General features: G+C 41.3%; 1 protein-coding gene and 1 non-coding gene across 2 annotated transcripts; one reads left to right on the top strand and one right to left on the bottom strand.

The window, feature by feature from the left end:
- Positions 1-649: 649 nt before the first annotated feature.
- Positions 650-18,073, bottom strand: LOC139328569 (dual specificity calcium/calmodulin-dependent 3',5'-cyclic nucleotide phosphodiesterase 1B-like). Its single transcript, XM_070958356.1, has 14 exons — positions 18,004-18,073; positions 15,865-15,978; positions 13,372-13,554; positions 12,871-12,937; positions 12,626-12,742; positions 12,111-12,251; positions 10,535-10,635; positions 8,394-8,519; positions 6,373-6,474; positions 6,035-6,155; positions 3,001-3,082; positions 2,641-2,758; positions 2,069-2,205; positions 650-1,573 (listed from the first exon to the last, which is right to left on the bottom strand). The coding sequence occupies exons 1-14, from the start codon at positions 18,054-18,056 to the stop codon at positions 1,476-1,478; spliced, it is 1,560 nt and encodes a 519-aa protein (XP_070814457.1). The 5' UTR covers positions 18,057-18,073; the 3' UTR covers positions 650-1,475.
- On the top strand, positions 14,639-14,711 carry trnav-aac (transfer RNA valine (anticodon AAC)). The gene has a single exon. It is a non-coding gene; the product is annotated as a tRNA-Val (tRNA).
- Positions 18,074-22,302: the final 4,229 nt, after the last annotated feature.

Raw genomic sequence — 22,302 nt, 5'->3', positions numbered from 1 at the left:
ACAGTGCAAACAATCTGGCAACAAGTCTTCAGCAGTCCACAGTCTTTATACTGCACTGATTGTGATGAGTACCAGCTGAGTAGGACCAGCTCCCAGCCACCTGGAGAGCCACGTACAGCCTCTGCCAAAAAAAAAAAAAAGAGGCACAGGAAACACAACCTCCACACCTCTCCACAGCACACAATGACCAAAGTTCGTCAAAGCACCACATTATGGTTAAGAATCAGACTCAGGTGTACTTGTGCTGCGTGAAAACCCACTGCCCAACAGCTTTGTGACAGAGAATTGGGTAGTGATTTATATGCAACATCACCTCTAACAGGCAAACATAAACAACTTAAAATGACTGCAAGTGGCTTTAAAAAGGGGAATTCATATCAGAAAAGTGGGTGAAAGTATCACCTGATTTGGCTTTTTAAGTCAAAATGTGCACTAGGCATCATTTCCTTTCCTTTTACAGTTACTGGATTCCCCCAATAAGCCTCTGAATGTGATGGAGCCTCTTTTTTAGACCTGGAACTGACTGCAAAATAAACTTAAATTCAAAAGATTCAGTCAAATCCTTTAACTGGTTTAACTAAAAACAACACAGTCCCACCAAAACCAGGCCAGCCTAATGAAGAATCAACACCAAACTTCACTCATGACAAACTGACATACTCTCAATGTTTATTGCAGCGTTAAATGATGTGTGTACAGTTCAAACTACTAAAGGTAAAATGTTCATTACAAGTGTTTAGGTGGCAAATTAAATTAATTAACATGCACTATACTGGAGAACATGACCAGCATGTACACCTTACATTTAAATTATCATCGTATACACTTAAAATAAGACATGAGGATGTTTCTGTGAATACACTGCATCTTACCTTGGGAAGATGATATTAACCTTAAACCACCCCTCCCTCCACCTCCACCCTTTGGCACTGTGGTTTGTGAGTTGTTGTTTTTTTTTTTTTTTTACAGACATAAAGTAACTCAACATTAACATCAGTTAAGTTTTGTACAACCCTGTTTCAAAAAAAGCTGGGATGCTGTGACCCATAAATTAAAAATGTGATGATTTGCTAATCCTTTTTGACATATACTCAACTGAAAACAGTACAAAGACAATATATTTAATGTTTTACATCACAAACTTTTGGATATATTTGCTTATTCTGAATTTGATGCAGCAACATGTTTCAAACAAGTTGGGACAGGAGCAACTAAGACTGGGAAAGATGTGGAACGCTCCAAAAACACCTGTTTCACATTTCACAGGTAATCAGGTTGATTGGTAACAGGTGACAGCATCATGATTGGGTATGTATCAGGAACACTTTATAAAACTGTTGCTGGTGAACACAGCTCATTTGCAAAAGAGTGTATTCTGTTTTTATTTATGTTTTACACAGCGTCCCCACTTTTTTGGAATCAGCGTTGTAGATATTTCATGAAAAGAAAAGCACATATCGTAAATGAAGTCCTGTCTACTGTTTTGAATCTGTAGTGGGGTCTTGCAGCGATTTTTCTGTCAGCTCTTCTTGTCTGGATCTCTGCTCTTTTGTCACACTGGGGTCTGAAAATCCTGGAGGATATAGGGGATTGGAAGAGGCATTGGAAAATTTTGTTAAGCTGAAAGGGAAACAATGTCTGTATCTGTTAATCTCCTCATGAGATCACCACAAAATGAATGTAGATAGCAAATCAAATCAGTGAGACTGAGCGCATTTATGGAGCAAAGTGGCTTTGTCCCTGCCAAAAAAATCAGTCACATATCTAGAAAAAAGATCTTTTCCTCTGCGCTCGCAGAGGTTGTCAAACCTTTCATGGGTGATCATTTTACATCTGAATTGTTGCAGAAGGAGACAGTAGAAAGCTTTTCTCAAGACTGTGATGTGGTTCACCTTGCTGTGAATTTGTTAATGCTATGCAATTAAGTATATAAATTAAATTAGGATACATCTTAATTTAGTTTATTTCTTCATCATTTAAGCTTAACATAGCTCTGTGACATCACACTGTGGATACAGTACATTCATAACATGGATGAATGGATCGGATCAGTGGATACATGACATACCGTTGGAGCCACTTTCCTTCCATTTGAGCTTGTTGTCTTCGGTGTGTCGTGTCCACGTGGAGCGAAAGCTCACCAGCTCGGCTGTGATGTGGGCGAGACTCCACTGCAGACCTCTGGAGCTCTCCTTCCACAGATTGCTATTGAGAAAACAACACTGCTGTGTCTTGTGTCTTTCTTTCAAGCTGTTACTTTACTACTTTAACTTAAATAACCTACTTAAGTTACATTATGTACAGTAATGTACTTATTTTAACTCATGATCTTTTCCTAAATCTAACCGAGCACACGCTGTGACCTTTTGGCAATGTTAACGATGTGAGGACGAGGCCATGAAGCTTGTCGCTGGTCGTCTCCGATGGTGGTGTATGTAGTTTTGGGAGTCACTGGCCGTCGACCCATTCAGTCATGAATGTGTTAGTCATCAATGAGTTAGATGAGAAGATCGATTCCACTCTCTGTTCTGCTCTTTAAATACGAAGGCCTGGTTTGCAGGTGTCTTGTCAGCACTTTTACACCTGTCTCTTTAATAACTGAGATTTATGGGGATGATGCTTTCCTGGTCTGTGTGTTACCTGTGTCTGTTGCAGGGGTCTGGTGGACCTGGGTTCTCCTCCACCAAAGGAATAACGATCTTTTCAGCCATGTCCGTCAGCAGAGAGAACGTAGGATACACGATGAAGTCTATGAAACCTGCATGAGCAAATGCATTGTATGAAAACATAACAAAAACGAGGATCATTTATAAATAATGAGGGATGATTTTTAATTGGTGTCTATTAAAACCTTTGCGTGTATTTTATTTTTTAGAAGTTTCATGACTGGAGCAGCCAAAAAAAGTGTGAAACTAGATCTCTTTTAAAGAATAAAAGGGAGGGAAGAATATGATTGAGAGTGAAAGAACCACGTTTTGGAAAGAGTTCAGTGAGACGTACCAATCTGGGACTCGGCTACCAGGGTGCTCTTTCGATCACACAGAGGAGAGAAGGGCAGGCCGAGCTCCGCCTCTCTATCACCCTCACAAAGATAGAAAGAGAGAAAGAAAGGATATCTTAAAGGCCGTCCCACACATCGCCTGAAAATAACTTTTTAAAGGTTATTTGACTCCGACACTCGCCACCTGAGGCTCGCTCAAAGAAAACTTTATGGAGAGCTTTATAGAGAGGCTTATTTTCATCTTCTCCATTCTATTTCTTCTACAAGTCCAGGCAGTGAAAAGAGAGCGAGTAGCAACTTATTGCTCTTACTGGAAATCCACTCAGCCAGTCCTCTCTGTTTTTAACTGGCAGGCCTCAGTCGGCCTTAGCTTGAAACTAAAGGCATTTAAAGTAGGTTGTAAGAAGGCGTGATTGACACTTTTCTCCTTCAGTAACTCAGACATAAACACTTCCTACACCTGATTGGATGATTGGGTCTCTTGCTGAGCTGTCACTGCTCTGAGAAATCAGGCCATCAGATCTGAACACTTGGCCGAAAGCTTCCTGAGCAATAAACCGAAACCAGCTTTGAAGTAAATATCGGGCGAGATGCAGAACCACGCTTCATTTGATATCTGTAACGCCTAATCTAAGCAAACCGTCAAACAATCCCTCCTCAAGGTCCATTTAGTAGTTGTTCTGCAGCTTTCAATTATGCAGCATGATTCTTATCCGCAGATGAAACTGCAAGTTTTTTTCTGTCATCCATGTTAGCTTAAAACATGAATTCCATAACAACCAATGAAGATGATGTTCGCCAAACTCAAAGCTCCAAAACAGCTGCTAAATGGACCTTGAGGTGTATCTTCTGTTGTCTGTTGTGACTCTGGACAAGTGTGAACATCCAATTATCTATTTTTGACGGATTATTAACATCCAAATCCATTCAGGCTCTCCATTTCCACCCACTAGCTGAACCCCCTTGAGCTTCTCTCAAAAAATGAACATTTGGAGATAAACCTCCTGTAACCTCATTTGATGTTATGCACTGTCACGTGGTCTTCACTCACTTTAAATGCTCATACCAATATATCCGACTCTCAAAACAAACGTCATAATATCATAATAATCCAATTCTTAGTCCTTTGTAGCACAATGCATTCTATTAACCCACTCAAATCTATTATTTATATTGCTATTAATTTTATATATCATTATTATATTTTCATAAGTTCAACAAAATAATCCTCAACCTCAAAGGTTAAGCTTTGTCCTCCTTTTGGCTTCAGCTAAAGATGAAGAATGAACTCGTCGGGGGTTTCGGAGTTTTCGACAAGCTCGATTGATCGGATTAAATCTAGTGTAAACATGAGTTTGTGAGATCTGGTGTGGCTACAAACGTTTCAAAGAGACTCCCCTCACTTTGACTGTCACTGCTTCATACCTGAGGTGCTATTGATGTCGTCTTCTTTTGCTTTGACGCAACAAACCTCTTTGAAGGTTTCCCGTTCTCCCTCTGACTCTCAGACGAGTCATTTACAAAACACTTGAGCTGTTATTAGGCAACCTTTTGACTCATCAGTCGCGCTGAGATAATGACAGATCAAGCCAGTCAGATAAGAACAGAGTAGTGTGAAAGAACAGCAGAGAACAGAGTGCAAATGATCTGAGCTGACGTTCGTGAAGGGAAAACTTCTCTTTATGATACTTCAGTGGAAATGTTCCACATCAGATCTGACATCAACGCTCACAATGAGACTTGACAATACAAAACAAAAACTGCTGAGACAAAAACAACACAGTAACTCGAAATCCTTGGTGGTACGAAAGACACTTCTACGCAATATTATCCCAACTTTTTTCTCTATTATATTTATTCATGTAACTGACATATTTTCTGTTTGATGTCCCTGCATAACGATGTTTTTTTTTCCACTATCAGTGAAACAATTTGCTGTGTGAGAGAAAAAATGAATTTGGACCAATTAATCATTTAAGGCTCATTTCTTAAACAGAAAGAGATCAAAACTTTCTGGTTTGGCTTCTAAAATGTGGATATATTGTGGGCAGTTAGTCTTCTATGACAGTCATCTGAATCTCTTCATCACATTTCACAGTTAAATGAAATTACACCCACTTAAAGTCAGACAAACAAACCAACGATGCAGTCAAACTATTGCTGGAAGCAGCAGCGTCGCTAATAAGCTCTTAACCACACATGAAAGCAGGATGGACCATTAATACCAAATATTTTAAGAGCAAAGCAAGTCCTTTGTTTAGCTTCTCCGTCATATAAAAATGGCTTTTACAGCCTTCTGCAGTCAGAAATCCTGTGAATGAATTCAAAGCAACCATTGCTTCATAATTTATGGTCTCTGGGTGTTAGTTCAACATGGTGCCATTAAAAATGGCCCTCATGTGCCTGCTTGGGAAAGTAATGTCTGTCTGAAATGAACAACATGTTTCTATAAACTGTTTGTATCTTTGTTTCATATTACTTTTATTTTCTACAAAACAGAGACTAATGCACCCTGCTCTTTACACTAAAAGGAATAGTTCATCATCTTGGAAAATAGACTTTCCCGCTGTTACCTCCTATTAGCAGCCTGATGCTAAGCTAAGCTAAAAGGCTGCTCCAGCTGCATACAAGCCATTCATAAAATGACTAAACCAACACCAGTTTGACTGTTGTTCCAAAGAAAACCCAATTACGAGGAGTTAAACTAACTTGAGCTTTGGAAATAACCCAACAGCAGTTTGATTAATATTCCCTGGAGTGCACAGTTCAAAAATTTGATTTAGGAAAATAAATCAAAACAGAGATGACTGTTTTTGTAAATGAACCCTTCTTCATACCTTCCAGAGAGGAGACTGGTTTCAGTCAAATAAATGCGTTCGCTAAAATGTCGAACTATTCCTTCTAGCTTATCTCGTGTTCTGGCCATATCATCGCACAATAATCTAAGTGGGATAAGACTAATGCTTGAGTTAAGAAGAGAACAGAGGAAGAGAATCAGTCACGTTGTCAGTTCAGGTCTATTAGAGTTCCTACCTGCCTGAAAAACTCCTCCATCAGGGCTTTGGTCCAGCGAGAGTGCAGCGCCCAGGGCTTAGATGGATGGCTTATGTCAGCCGTGTGGAGTAACAGAGACAGCGCTTTGGGCTTGTCAATCCTGTTGAAGAAAGCATGATGCACTTTCTTGTTTTTTTTGTTGTGTTGTGTATCTCAGACATGCCTAAAAGGCAGACTTGACACCAGCCAGCGTGACACTAATTTGCTCGCCTGCGTCTTTGTGCGGGACGTTTTAATCAGCTGAGTCTGCCCTGAATGTTCATCTGACGGCCTGTTGGTTACGCAGCACAGCATGAAAAACAGTCCATTGGCGTTACCGTTCTTGTTGCTGAAGACAGGCCTTCATCCCTTTGACTTGGAGTAGGTGGGAGGACATGTCCGTGGACAACACCATCTCTATAACAAGCGATCGCAGCTCCCTGTAAACAAAGACACATGGACACACGCAGTTTACCAGCTGCCCTCGGGTTGTGGGAAGGGGCCGTGTGGAGTGAAAACGACAGGCACGAGGACTCAACGCTGTTGAACCCTTTTTAGATTTCCTGATGGATTTTCTTGTTGCCATGGTAACACTGACTGCTAGAAAAGCTGTTACAGTGCGCTGCTGGTGTTTATCTGTGGTGATATCTGCAGAGCTCTCCCATGAATAACACAGTCGCTTACTGTAACTGTGACATGTGATGCATCAGCCTCCACTGATGTATGCACAGCTTACTGTCTATTACACGAACTGTGATGTACTGCAGAAACTGATTGTTTACTTTTAATTATTTATTTACATTATATATAGCAAATGATAAAATACAATCCTTGGAGCTGACTGACCACAGTGTTGGTCACGCAGTGACCGTGGCTCATTCACTATCTCGCTGTTGACTAATGAATGAGTCACTAAACAGCAGTAGTAACGAGACCTTTCATTGATTCCCAAAGGAAACATTTTATCTCAGGAGATCAGAAGTCCGGGTCAACTTTAAGGTCAATTCAAGCTGAAGAGATGACTGCCCTCTCAAGGTCTTTCACCCCTTTCTTTCTATATTTCAACCCGTATTTCAACCCGAAGTCCACCAACACCTTTACGCCACTCAACTATATATTTTTCGAAAAGGTAAAGCATTATTAAATATTTTTCTTGCTGTCAAGAAAACTTATGAAAAAACCCAAACCAAGTCTGACTTCTCTGCCCTGTTTGTGACACATCCAAACCCATTTTTTATCTATTCAAGCTGTAAATCTTTAACAGATCATAAATGTATAGTTTCATTAAAAAAAAACAACAACAACAATTTTTTAGGGAACTACTTTCTGCTGTGGATTAACACACATTTGGTGGTCTCGTGAGTATTAACAGTTTAGCAGCAGGATGGCGGATGTGGTAGTGACTGTTTGTTTTTTGCACGATGGAGGTCAAAGGAATAAGCTATGCTAGCTACAGGCTAAGGCTACACAGACTTACTTGTTAATAGGATTAATGCATTGTTGGCTTCTCGAAGGATTTGCTGGCAATAAGAGAAATCTTGAACGTTATTTTTTCATTTGAAAATAGATGTTCTTGGATTTTGTTCAATATTTTCCATTGAGCTTTCTGCAGAAAGTGTTATGACTCATATTTTTGTTGTATAAACCTTGAGAAAGACTGTTGCCCAACATTTCTAACCTTTTTCTATTTTAGTCGGTGAGTTCTCAGATTGTCTTCTGACAGAAAGAGAGCGACTGGGAACTTGGTACATTCAGCTGTGTAGTCACGTAGGTGGAGAGCAGCATGGTAAGGCTTTTCCCAGAAAAGAGCTCTTCATGCCATTTGTTCAAAATGCATCCTGGTCTAATGGGTTAATGTGAGTATCTCTTCAGTGAGGTATTTCTCTCCCTGTAACACTTGCGTTTGCTAACATGCGTTTGTTTAAGTGTATAAAGATCTTGCATTTAAACTGCAATGGCTTTTTGCATCCAGCCTGAAAGTAGAACAAATGCTCAAGAAACGTCTTACTGTGGTGAATGAAGCACAGCATTAGCTCAGACAGAGCACTGAAGTTGCCCTCATATTGGCTCATTGACACAAGCTGTTTCATTCATGCTTTGCAATCACTGGCTTGTTTACAGCTGGACCAGTTTCATTAATGTGGGTGTACAGTGCAGCCATTATAACCTTCTTGCTGTTACTCCACTGATACTTTCAGACCAACACTGTTTGCTGCTGCAGCTCTCTGAGAGTTTTCTCAAAGAATCTGTGCTTTTTCTGACAAATCTGTGTAGCAATTGGTCAACAGCTTGACCTGTCTCTGAATCTGAAACGCCAACGAGCGGCACATTTTTAGATGGCAAAAATGTTGTGTCTTACATCCACTCCTCTCTTGTCAAATTAGTGAAGATGTTCATTTGGTCGTCCTGCAGCAGGCGAAATGCCGCACTCAGGTGATGACTTTCCTGCACCGAGCGATCGTTGTAGATCAAAGCAAACTCTGACCTGGCAGACAGAAAAAAAGCAAGAGTGTGAGTAAAAATGCAGCTGTACAAGTCTGTCATGGTGCAGGAAGAAGGAGGCGGAGGTGAGAATGAGATAAAACCAGAGTCCTCAGGGAGTAATTTAAGCACTATGACTGTAGGTCTGTAATGATGAATTTAAAAGTGCTGAAGAGGGAGTGGGATGTGATAAAAACTGCCACCATGTGGGTATTAATGGCTCGGTATAGCAAGTTAATTAACTAATTTCTCAATCACGCATCCTGTGTCCACTCATTTGCATAATCAACTTTATTAGAATGGGGGACAAAGTACTCTCTGAAAAGTTTTCCAATTAGTGATTATTTTGAAGCTTCCCCAAAACCCATCACAAACATAAAATACAACACTCGTGAAAATGTCCTCAACGACAACACTGAGTTGTGTGTTAAAGTGGTCTTCTGGGGGCTGTAAAAAGTTTGTAGTTTCATCCTCCACACAGAATGTGGCCACAGCTTGAATTCATAATGGTCACAGTGGAGTTTAATGACAAAGAAATGTTCTGTACTGTCATGTAAGGTAACACTTTATTTTACAGATCTGTAATTTCCTCATACGGTCATCTCCTCAGAGGATAGCATCCTGGTAAAAATATGTAATTCGGTATTAATGGGACTAAAAGAAGAAATTAATGTCTTCTTGGGACTTTTGATGGCTTCTGTGATGTTTATTATTATGTACATTTAATTAGACATCAGCAACCCCCGGTCCCTCCTGTGACAGACAGCTGATAGCCAGGGTGCAAACAATCTAAACATGCACGCTTCCTCTCTTCCTCTTCTGACTCTGATGAAATGTTATTAGCATTAAAAAGCTCTTTGTATAACAGAGGGATCCAGATCTTAACAGGACCAGTTCACTGTGAAGTGTTGCGTTTATAAGGCGTCATTAATTTCCAGACGAATTTCCTTCAAAGAACAACTAAATTAAAGCGAAAGGAAATAAATATTTATTATTTCTTTGTTTTTGGAAACTTAGTTCTTAAGCCTTTATGCCTGTTGAAAAATTAAAAAAGCATTTTTGCAAGTGCACTGCTGCACACTGACTAAAAGATTTATGCTAATAATTAATTGTAATTAAAGAGTTAATTGGAAATGAACCAACAGAACACTCTTTCCTTTTACTCTATAATTACCACCAAATTACATGGTGATTTTGAGGAACGTTCATATGAATTGGCGGTCGCTTATCAGTTCCTTTTTATGAATTCATAGGCAGCCATAGCACCAATAAAAAAAGCTTAACAGTAACAAAGCACACTTTGTACCATGACTCTTTTGGGAATTCATTTTTCTTCTTGTGGTCACACACAGAAACTTCAAATGCAACGCAGTCTCGTCCTGCAGAGTTATGCACAGCCTCCATCAGAGCCTCAGAGCTTAGAGGAGCCTCACTGCACGACATGAAGCTGTTTATTCAGTCATATTTCGGTCAAATGTTGTGTCCGGAGAACACGGGTGGACAGCAAAGCAGGACAATTTTTCTAATACTTTTTTCCATGAAACCATCATGAACTCAAGCTGCCTTCACATGTTCTTCATGAAGTAGGGAACAACAAAGTTATGTCAGCCAGAGTCTCCAGCCTACAGGAGGAGGCTCACATGATATATTTAAAGTAGATACTGTTTAGTTCCCGCAAATAAGACATGTTCTCTTATTGTCGACAATTATTGTTCCCACACTAAGGCATGATGATGATGATGATGGGTGCCAAGAGACTGCGTTCTTCATCCCTCCTATGTGGAAAATCGACATCTAAAAATACTGTGTTCCCTCCGTGAAGATGTGTTTGCTTTAGAGCGCTCTGTCTCTCTCTCCCTCCCTCTCTGTTTCTAAAATTGCACAAAGGCCTTTAAAACACACTACCTTACTATTTCTACATTCCCTGACTTCTCTTACTATTTTAACATTTCACAACAGGATGAAGCGTATATATAGCAGGATAGAGTTACTAAAATATGTTTCAGACAAAGAGCTTACTTTGTGTGGATGTGAAAGTTGTTTGTGGTTCCCGTGTGTTCGTAGTCATGGATGGCTGCCGCAAAAAGGGACGCCATCACCTCAAGTTCTGTCAGCCAGTGCTTGATAGACACAAAGACACAAGAGACAAAGCAAATGAATATAAAAGCATAGCGTATGTGCAGCCGGGTGCACATGCTGTACTGTGAAAGAGCTGTTTGTACAGGCCTGTCAAATATGTCAGCATAGTGACATGGGAACAGACAGTTTACTGATTTATTGTAGCAACGTCTCAAAGTCATGATTTATGAAATAATCTATCAAAGAACAACTGAGTGATTCTTTCCATGTGTGTATATACAGATTGAATCACTTAGGGATAAAGCTTATTTTTCCTATTTTCAACAAATCCAACTAACAAGTATTACCTACACAGCCAATCATATTCCCCTGTGCCATCGACCTCCACTGCTGTCCAAAAACTATTAGCAAGACTCAGCCATTATAGCAGCAGATGCTAAAATGGGAACAATATCAATGTTAACATCAAGATATTTAGCTAGCAGGTAAAATACTCACCATGGTTACTATCTTAGTATGTTAGCATGCTAACATTTGCAAATTAGCACAAACTATAAAGAACAACTGATGGAAAAGTCATTAGTTGTGCAGGTTTGTTTTGATGTTAGACTGAAAATTCTGAAATTATTCATCCTGAGGGGAAAATTAACATGTTGTGCCATGGAAATCCATCCAATAACAGAGGAAACATTTCACTCAAAACCACAAATGTCCACTTCATGGTGGAGCTAGAAGAAACGTGAGGAAGTCATTCAGCTTCATCCTCTGGGGAACATGAACATCTATACAAAGACTTTTGTGGCAATCCATCTAATTGTTGTTGAGATCATACAAAAATGCCACTGGTGTGGGTAAAAAAGCATAAGTGTGCCACACTGTTGTTCTGTATCTTTAATACTGGTGACTAATAAAGGTATATTGAATTGAACTGAATTTAGTCCACCAAAAAATTTGTATGTGTATAAATCTGAAGTTGCAAATACTTCCCAGAAGAGGTAAATCTAAAGCAACCATGGCCAGCTGTTTTAGGAAATCTCTTTGCCTTTTTTTTTCTTTTTTGGATGGATAGTACGTTTGTTACCTGTTTGCAAAGATTTATATCTTCAGTAGAAACAAATGGACATCTGAAAGTATTGAGAGACGGACTCAGGGTTGGATTATGCTCAAACGCCACGTGTTATCCAACCACACCGGAAATCAAAAGTGCGTTTAGTTGTTCTGGACGGCCACATTTGAAGGAGGAGTGAAAAAGCATCCGTCACAGAGCGGATGGAGACACGTTGTTCTTTTTAATATGGGACACATTTTCAGTCAGAGTCTCCTGGAAGGCATTCATAGAGTGACACTCTGTTGTTTACATGGAAATTTAAAGAAACAGATGAGTGGAAATGGGTGTGAATGTCAGATCATTAGTTCTGGAAAACGGCAAAAATCGTTGGACACAGCGCCACTAACCTAACATGCGAAGGTGTGTGGGGGAGGGGCGGTGGACTGAAAAGAAGTGAGCTGAGTTTACCACGAGCCCAGAGCGCAGCAGCAGGCAGTGCAGCGTCTGAGTCACATCAGCAGCGTGAACGTGGCTGTGGTACGGGTTGCTGTATTTGCAGTATCCTCTCTCCAATGCATTCAGGAACTCAGTCAGACATGAGATGGGGATCTGCAAAGTGCATTACATAATCATTAAAGCCAAAGCTGTGTTTCAAAATCCAAAGTTCACAGAGGTTGTGTCAATAATCACAGCTAAAACAGCTTGGATGTTGTAATATCAACAGGGCCTACAGTTTGCAATTTGCACTCATAATTTGGCAACCCATCGTTCCTTCAAACACCACAAACTGATAATAAAACCCAGATGTCTGATTATATCAAGAATTACAACACACATTTCCCACAAGTAGAGTCCAGGGCAGTAATGATCATGTTACTGTAGGATTTTTCATCCGAGGCACTGACATTCTTCATTTCTATGATAACATGTTGTATGGGAAGTGCACTATATACACTGCGCAATGAAATCTAAAGATAAAGGACCTTAAAACGACCGTTGAGCCCATATCTGGTGATCAGCTCAAAGAACAGAGTTCGTAGTGCGTGATCGGAGCTGGCTGCGTTCAGAGCAAACACGTCAAAGCTCCAGCGGTCAACATCCTGAGGAGAAGGAGAGTGACTGCGTTATTGATGCATACTTGTGGTGTGTATATGATCCCTTTTGTGATGTCTGATTTATTGCGCAAAGACACGATGCAGAGTGAGATTTATGGCTAGTGGAGGCTTACCCTGAGGCAGTTTACGACCGCCGCAGGTTGGTCTGGCATGGCTGCCGTGTAGGCCCTCTTGAACATCCTGGAATAATGCAATGTTTATGTTGAGTTCAGTTAAAGTTCAGATGTTGACACTGTGCAGCGAACTCGTCTCAGGAGCTGTTTATATAAATCCTCCAAAGTCCCTGTCCTCTTTGGAAGGATGTTTTAAAGAGAAAAGGAGGCTAATGTTTCACAGTCCAGTGCAGCTGTCTGTGTTTTCTGTGGCTGTGATTGTAACAACAGTGTACAAGCTTATATTAGTGTTATAGTACAGATGTGGAAATAAATCATTTACAGTGGGAATTTTACAGCATGAAGTGATTGTAAATAAAACATACAGCTGTATCACTGGTACTATTTCTCTTCTGTCGGAGCAGACAAGAATCAAACATGCTGATGAATCATGCAGGCCTTGTTGAAATTTAAAAAAAAAACACATAAACAGAGCTGAAACGAACATGTGTGTTGCTCTACCTCTCCACAAATATCCCAGCCTGCACTGCGTGCACGATGCTACGGAACTTGGGCTTCTCGTCGGAGCGTCGCACAGGCCGTCGAACCTTCTGGGTAAAGGTGGACGCCAGCCAGTCAGTGACTTCTGAAGGGACACCGTCTGACTGCAGCTGCTGGAGGTCGTCCTCAGACTCCAGACACTGTCTAAGAGAGACAACACATGCGTGCAAACAGTGATTGTTAGACAGATGGTCTAAAAATGACGATGTATTATGTGTAGTTGAATGAAATCTGGATTTACTGCTCACTATAGAGTGAACTGTTGAGTGTCTGTTGATACAGGAGGTTGTGTAGAGAATGATAGTGGTTTTGTTTTAACATATGGACCTTCTCTGTATAATGTCAGTAAACCAGAGGCCATAATCAAAGGTGGGGCTCTGCTCTTCCTCAAATCCACAACCATTTGTACGGTTGGAGCTCCAGGTCAGCACCAGGTCACCAGATGGTCAATCTCCCACCTGAATTGGGTTCATCCCCAGTGAGATGTCGCTTCATCTGCAAAGTGATTGATGACTGGAGGTGCAGCTGTTGCAGCATTGGTGGATGGAGCCTTGAGGGGGAAGGCGTCAGATCTGTCCCTTCTGGCTTTTGAGGTGTCTGACCTAATATAATAGACAGCAGAACTCATTCAGGTTCTTGGCCTGATGCAAATCACTAATGGACTGGTGGGCTTTAGGTTTGTAGTGGATCTGGCTGAGAGGTCTTCCAGAGTACAGTCGTTGAGCATCTGTCATTGCTTGCTGAACCTCTTCAAACCTATCGCTGTCCTCACCCTTGAGCGCTTCGTCGAGCCCACAGACTGTGTAACGTTGCTCACCCAGACCGTTGCTATCAGTCCCGGAAATATCACAGTCATAACAGTTCAAGCACACACAAATCACCTCCACAGCCTCCTCCAAAGTTTCCTCGCAGATTGGACATTTCATGAACTGTTTGTATCTACGGGGGGTAAAGTCGCCGAGGCCAATCACTACCAACGCTGTCTGTCCGCTCCACACAGTGTCCGGTCGGCCAGCTTGCGCTGTTTGCCGGCGGTGAAGCGTAAACACCGATCAGCATGAATGATCCATGACGCCGAGGGAGAAGAAACTTTGATTCAACAACTTCAGCACCCAGTGAGTTACCGAGGGATATAAAATGTTAATAAAACCTAGACAAAATATGTTCTCTGGTAGTAGAAACATTCTGCTATGATTAGTGGTCTCTACGTCGAATGCAGCCCTCAGGGGTTTCCGTAGTGTAGTGGTTATCACGTTCGCCTAACACGCGAAAGGTCCCCGGTTCGAAACCGGGCGGAAACATGTTTCTTTTATTCATTATGACACAACATTTGTCAACAAATGGCTGGATTCACGATGTGCTCACAGCCTTTACTGTCACTTAAATCCACGTCACAGCAAATGGGACCATTCATAATCTCTCATCCAGTCGCTCCAAGTCAGAAAATGACCATGTCGTCCTGCATTTGCAGTTCACTAAGCAGGTGCATTAATGCAGATATCCGTGGGAAATATGTGTTTGCCAGTTTCTCTGGTGTAGAGGTTGTCATGTTTGCCTCACATCTGCATGGCGGAGATACTGCCCACTATACTAACAAGGTCTACTGCCTCACCTTTATTGCACATGAACTTCTGATGCTTCTCCGGCATTTACATGAAGTACAGAGAGACACACAGACATATTTTTACTGCAGTGGACCTTGTGGACCTTTGTCGATGTTACCAGACCGTTTTTGTCTGAGCGTTATGGATCTGTGGATCACTGAGAGACATAATCGGTGAGTTGCCTCAGTGTTGCATCAATTTTAAGAAACGGTTGGTTGTCTGCTGTTGGTGGTTATTGTGCCTCCTGTTGTGATTGTGTCTTGAAATGGTTTGTGTCTAACGAGCTCTCTAACGATATACTGTATAAGTATAAATGTGAACGTACCGTTTGTGTCAATAGGCGGCAAGAAAAATGTACAAAAAGAAATTCCCCCACCATCAGAGCAGTGTGTGTGTGTGTGTGTGTGTGTGTGTGTGTGTGTGTTTGTTGTTATTGCCAATGTGACTGTTGTGAGTGACATTGCCACAGAACACCTACTCTGTACTAAAAATACATGTCGTCACACCTGTATATTCACCCCCCACCCCCCTATTATGGGTAATTGGCGACTTTAAATTGCCCATGGGTGTGAATATGAGTGTATATGAGTGTGAATGGTGTGAATATGAGTGTGAATGGCCTATGTGTGTGAGCCCTGAGACCCATGGGACAGGCTTCAGCCCTCTGCCATCCTGCAAATGATGAATGAGAATAGACACAGTGATGGATTGATGTTAGCTCTACTCTACTCTGACCAAATACAATGATCAGGGATTATTTCTTAGTTTCCTTTACCATGCAAATTAAAATTAATGTTTAAAAAGTCAACAGATTGGCTTTTCAAAATCATGTTAATCTACTGTATCCTACCTTGTTCCATCGAGGTAAACTGCCTCCAGTAACGACGCTGTGAAATCCAGATTCTTTTTGATTTCCTCAAAGTCGACATCTTTCTCCTCCAGCTGCCTCAGCATGCTCCTCAACCTGACACAAAACACAATTTATTCGGATGTGCTCACAACAAAATAAAACGGTAGATGCCCTTTTTGAAAGAACTGCTGTTTCACCAAGAGGCAATAGTGGGTGTGAAAGTGGTTACAGCAGTTTGGCATCAGAGTCTTCACATTAAATCGCACTGGGTACAGCAACAAAGGTTTTGGCTCTAAAAGAAAGGTCATTCTGAGCATAATGGGGACTTTGTGTGATCCAAGCTTTCTCTTTCTCTACACATTGGCAGCGCTTGTCATTGTCTTGAGTGAGTGAAACAAAATCCGAGAGGTGCTTGAACAACAGGTTGAGAAATCCTCGTGAAGGGAAAGAACGTGGAAGTGATTTAAATGCCAAGCTGTCCAAAGAAAGGGCATCAATAGTGCCAAATTTTCCATGAGAGGAAAACTTCCCATGGTTGAGGTCTTATGTAACCCACATTTTGTTACACTGAGCTCCATAAAAGAGATTTCTTTGAGTTTTTTAAATGTTGGCCACATTCTGATCTTGTCTGAGAACTTGTTGCCCTTTCGTGGTTTTTGAAACTTGTAATTGAGTTACGGTCGAGAGCTGGTGGAAATGTGTTAATCCCCTGCGGTGTAATGAAATGCTCGGAGCTCGTGTCACCTGCAGTGTCACCCACCTGCAGCGTGTTAATATAACCTCATCCCAGCAATGAATCCAGAAGCTTTCATAGCCCAATAAAGCTCTGATAGAACTCAAATCTTTCCACTGCGACTACGATTTTATCTTCTCTGTGGCCATTTGAAAGAGAGATTTACTTGATATGATGACATATTTGAGCCACAGATAACTCCTCTGAAACATTTTGGTGGGCTTCCCGTATGGTGCCGTGACCAGAATGACTGTGTTCGAACTGCGCCAGGCCACGCCGTGGAGCCAACTCCTGGGGATGAGACGCTCACAGCTTTTCAAGTGTTTATCACGCTGGCAAGGGCTTTCAAAAGCTGTTGAGTCATAAAAATAGCATGCATCTGAATGCCACCGCTCACTTTCAATCTCAGGCAATCCTTCGTGATAACACAGTCTTTTTTGTTTCAACTGCTCGCGGTAGAAGAGCTTCTGACAGGACGTTTACAGGAAATTACCCGTCAAGTGCACTCGTGAAACTTTGTTTATAGAGACAAATGACAAATCTTCCTCTCGCTCAGACTGTTGAATCTACAAACTGCATAGTGTCATCCTTACTAGGCACATATGAACACATCAGCGTAAAAGAGTTTGAATGGCATCAACCTCATCAGCACAAACTTTTAAATAGACTTCTGTGTCGTGTTCTACAGAGAAAAAAGGGGAACCAAACCAAAGAACCAAACTGTTAATCCACATCAGATCATATCTCATATCACATCACCACAAAATGACTTGTAAATATAGACTTTCATCCAGAAATGTGTGAACTTCTGGCAAAAATAACCCAAAAAACACCCAATAAAGTCTGAACCCTGCAGACACTAATGCATCAACGTGTTAACCAAAACAAAACCACATGACCCATCACCTCTGCAGCACATTTTCCTCCCACAGCTGAGATGAGTGTTCACACAGCCACTTGGAGTGACAAGTGTTTGCTCTCACATGCGGCTAAGTTTAGTCACAGAAAATCTTACATGAAATATCTCAAATCTGCTGCTAATCAAAAGTAAGACGAAGAACAGTATTTTTAAAAGCATAAGGTAAGAATAAACTTCTCTTTCTTTGCTTTGTGGCGACTGAGGTCTGCAGATATAAAATGTGCTGGCTGCTGTGTTATCTCTCGTCACTGTGCTGTGCACGGTGTATGCTTGACACAAATATTTCCATTGCTGCAAAACAATAAAACTAAATTAGGATATGATCCAGACAGCCTCACTGGACCAAATAGTGATTAATCGCGTTCATTTTAAAGATGTAGCATGTTCTGTAAAGTCCCCCAGCCTTATTTGTGCAGTATAAGACAGGCCAGATAGAGAGGTAACTAACTATGATATGAACTGTACTGATCTTAACCCCCTGTCTTACCTAGAGATGGGGATCTGCAGCCGTTTCTTACGGATTCGCACCAGTTCAGCCATTCCACACTCAAGCTGTGCGCTAATGGACCCCAGAGTTCAATAAAAAAACAATAAGAGGATGAAAAAGGGAAATTGTTGCAGAGGAGTAGTAAGCAGAAAAGTTCTCCAAACCACCAACGCAAAACTTTGTGTGTCCTGAGACAGACTTCTGTTTCAACAGCTCTCCCACCCACTTCTGGGGGGACCTACTCCACTTCACTCTGATTGGTTAGGCAGGTCCAAACTGTGTCAGTGTGTGCATGTTTCCGCGTGTGTGAGTGTCTTTGTGAGTGTTAGTGTATATGTGTGCACCCGTTGTGTGAAGTGTGAGTGAGTTGACCTCACTCACTGATGAAGTGTTGACTGCGGGGCTTTCAAGCCGTGTGTACTCAAATCCCAAATGAGAATTTTCCACCGCAGCCGCAAATTAGGGAACTACACAGAGAGTCTTTCACTGAAACCACCAGAGTCACCCGAACCGGTATACATAAACAAAGCTTGTCCTCAAAAGCCACCCACAACAGCCCGATGGGTGAACTGCTGTTCTTGATACTGCCGTGCGTAGAAAATGTGACAGGCAAAAAAATAAAATAAATAGACGTTGCTGTAACAGGTTGCCTCTTTTTTTCCACCATGCAAAAAGAAAATTAGAGCATTTACAAAATTTTTACAAGATGCAAAAGCTGCAGTGACAGATGTGGCAGCTTCAAGCACAGAGGTTCAAATCATAATGACATGATCAGTATTTACTCTAACAGCAGAGTCAAAATATTTTCACTGAAAATTCCACACCAATGTAAGTCAGCTGAGCGTTTTCCGTCTGGCAGTTTTCTGCCCAATGAGAAAACCTGAAAAAGGAAAACCTACAAGATCAGCAAGACAATGAAAGTCATCCCGAAACACTTTTACGGTTCTAAGGTTCTGAATCCTTTACTAGTCTTTATTTATAGATTATTGTGAGAGCTGTGTGACAACGTGGCTTGGGAAAGCCCCTGCCTGCAGTCCGCCTCCCTCCTTGCTGGGTCAGACTGACTCTCATGCTCCCATGCTCTTTGACATGGCACAGCGTATTGCAAAGATGAAGAGAAGTAACATAACGACATATGATTCTCCATCTCCTGTGTCGCTTTGAGCTGTTTGCTTTCAAAGGCAACGTTTAATGCTGTGCAGAAAGTGAGAGCACATAGAAATTGATGATGCTCCTCATGGTGTGACACTCGTATTCACACTGTGATGCATCTAGCGTCACTTGCAATCCTCATAACTAATTCCCCTTTGTGTGCTTTTGCTTTGCGCTGTTTTGCTTTCCTCCGTTCGTCCGTCATCCTCTCTCCCCCTCTGATGATGACGAACGTATACCCTCTGATCTCCCTCTGTCCACTCAGAGACCTGAGCCAATGATTACTCACAAGCTCTACACTTCAGAGAGAGAAATCTGACTTTGTGGCACCATAAATCACATTGAAATGTGTGTGTGTCTGCATGGGAACGAGATGTTCAAGAGGCTGAGGGTGCTGAGGGGCACAGAGTGGTCGTTTTTGTTTTTTCCAACAGTGCAATCAAATAGATTTTACCCAGTCAAAGGGTTTTTGAGTGAATACCCTTGTCAAAGGGTGAAAAGTTTATTATCTGAGGTTCCTCTGGTCTCCAGGATGAACCTCACACCCAGTCAACCATCTGGGTTTGATTAAAGGGTTGGTTCATCCAAATTCTGAAAGGCGTATTGTCTCACTTCCTGTAGTATTTCACTACACAAATAGTTTTGGTTTGTTTATTTGAGTTTTCTGCCACCACCCCAATAGTATGTGGATGGAATTTTGTTTTTGTGGTGCTCACAGCATTGAGGAGTCACATTTAAACTGAAAGTGTTATCTCTCTAGGGATAGAATACAATTTACACTGGAACTCGTTTTCTCAAAGAAATAGTCTCTGAACACTAACGACTGACTGCGCCAGTCACTCGGACCACCACTTTGAGCAAGACTGAAGTATCTCAACTGCTACAGGTTGGATTGTGAGCTTTTGCATAGACGTTCATGATCCCCAGAGGATGAATCTTACTGACTTTGATGATCCTTGACCTCCACCCTGACGTCAATACTGTTGGTTTCTAGTGAAATGTCTCATACATGAACAGATATTCATGTGCCCGTCAGAATGAATCATCAGGTCAAAATGTTTATTTTTCCAGCAGATCCACTTCAGTTGGAGCCTGATATCATTCCCAGTGCATCAAGTACCGTCATTTTTTTCATGCCCCCCAGCGTGACACATAAAGTAAACTTTAGCATCTGTATGAGACGCAGTTCGCTTTCAACCCACTCCAGTTATTTTATCATGAAACGTCTACAAAACCTGCAGCCTCAGTCTGTGCATTGTGCTATTTTGTGCAAATGTTAGCATGCTAACATGAGACAGTAACCATGCTGTAACATTTTCATGTTGTTATTGTCATTGTAAGCATGTTAGCATCCTCACATTAGCGTTTGCAGCCTCACAGAGAAGACTCACTTGCAAGATGAATTGTAATAACTTTGGTGATCCGTAGAATTTTCCTCTGAACCCATCATCAGGTGAAAATATGATCTTGAACTATTAGCATGCTAACATGCTAAACTGAGACTACGAACATATCTTGCAAAGTATCAGCATATTAGTGTTACCACTGTGAGCATGTTACAATGGTAGTGTCAGAATTTAGCTCTAAACATGCATTTAGCTCTAAAATATGCGCATGCTCGTTAGTAAATTTGAGCAAATTGACCCTTTAATGTTCAAATAATACATCAGTGCAGTGTACTACATTGCTCATTTTTTCCGATATTAATTTTTAGAATTCACACACAGAGACAATGAGTCCAGTGAGATCAGTGAAAAAAATCTGTTGCATTTCTGTTTCCTTCTCATTCGGACTCAAATGCACACACTGTTTGCTGAACGAACAAATCTAACCTTTCTGCAGTAGCCCGAGAATGTTATTGAAAACTTTCCAACCACTAGATTTACAGATATGACGATTGTTTTATGTCTGCACATAATAAGTGTTGAGTAAGAAAAAATAAACTATGAGAGGCAGTCTTACCATTGCAGTGTGGTCCTCCATGTGACAAGACTGAGATGTCTATCAGCATCTCTGTGTATCTTGCAAGTCGGTGTCATGATCTCTGAACGCTGCTGAAGACCATGTGTGTGAATGAAAGCTTTAAGGAGACACAGCATGAGCTTGTGCTTCTGTGTGTTACTATAAATTCAGCATGTGTGAGTGTCTTCTGTTCTGTTTGAATGTGTGTATATAGAGCTGTAGTTTATGTTTAATCTACGCTGCTCTGTGTTTACACTCTCACTTCTAGTTTTGTATGTATACTGTGTACAGTGTACAGCGTGTGTGTGTGTGTGTGTGTGTGTGTGTGTGTGTGTGTGTGTGTGTGTGCATGCGTAATCCTTGGTGTCAGTAGGAGAGGAGTGTCACCAACACAATCAGCAGAGAGTCTTGATATCAGGACCAGAGTTTCCACCATTAACTGTCCTCAGTGTCTCGGGAGAGGATGCACTGTGGAGCTGCAAGGGAATAGTTCACATGCATGCAAAGCCCTAAAACACAGGGTAGAAACACCATCACTACTGCTACTAATATTAATACTGCTTTTTTCTTTTTTTTTTTTTTTTTTTGCTTTAACCCCAAATATTTAGCATTTAGAAGCAGTTTATGACATGTTATAATGTATTTGTAAGCAAGTATAAGGACATTTTAACTGCTAATGTGCAGTTTGGGGCAAAAATTACAACTTGAACAGAGTCTGTGCTGACCTCCTTGGGTCTGAAAGTATTCTGGTAAGGATCCCTCCTACCTGACCCGTGAGCCAAGTCATTGTCTTGTAATAAAATGATTGTGCACCTATCAGGAGTGCCATCAGGTATTGTCTGGACTGGTCTCCACAGAGGCTGCTGCCAGAAAGTGTGAGTTTCTTTTCGGGTAAGCACGTATGAACGGATGTTCACGGCCCACGTGGCATGAGTGGTTGACGGGGCCCTTGTGTAATTTGCGGGGGCATACACAACTTGTGTAGTGAGTGTACAGAGTCTACTGATGAAGATATTTTATATCACATTAACTGTGTTTTGCAATATTATCATTCATTATCTGTTTAAACACCAGTCTGCACTTATGGGTGCCTGCAGGAGGAATATAAACACTTAAAACTGCTTACAACTATGTTATAAACAGTTTAAATGCTTAGAAATTCTAAATAGTGTGCAGGTAAGGGGA

This window comes from Chaetodon trifascialis, chromosome 3 (assembly GCF_039877785.1).
Source record: "Chaetodon trifascialis isolate fChaTrf1 chromosome 3, fChaTrf1.hap1, whole genome shotgun sequence".
Classification (NCBI taxonomy): Eukaryota; Metazoa; Chordata; class Actinopteri; order Chaetodontiformes; family Chaetodontidae; genus Chaetodon; species Chaetodon trifascialis.
Note: the sequence above shows the minus strand (reverse complement) of the source record. Positions and strands in the feature narration are given on the sequence as shown.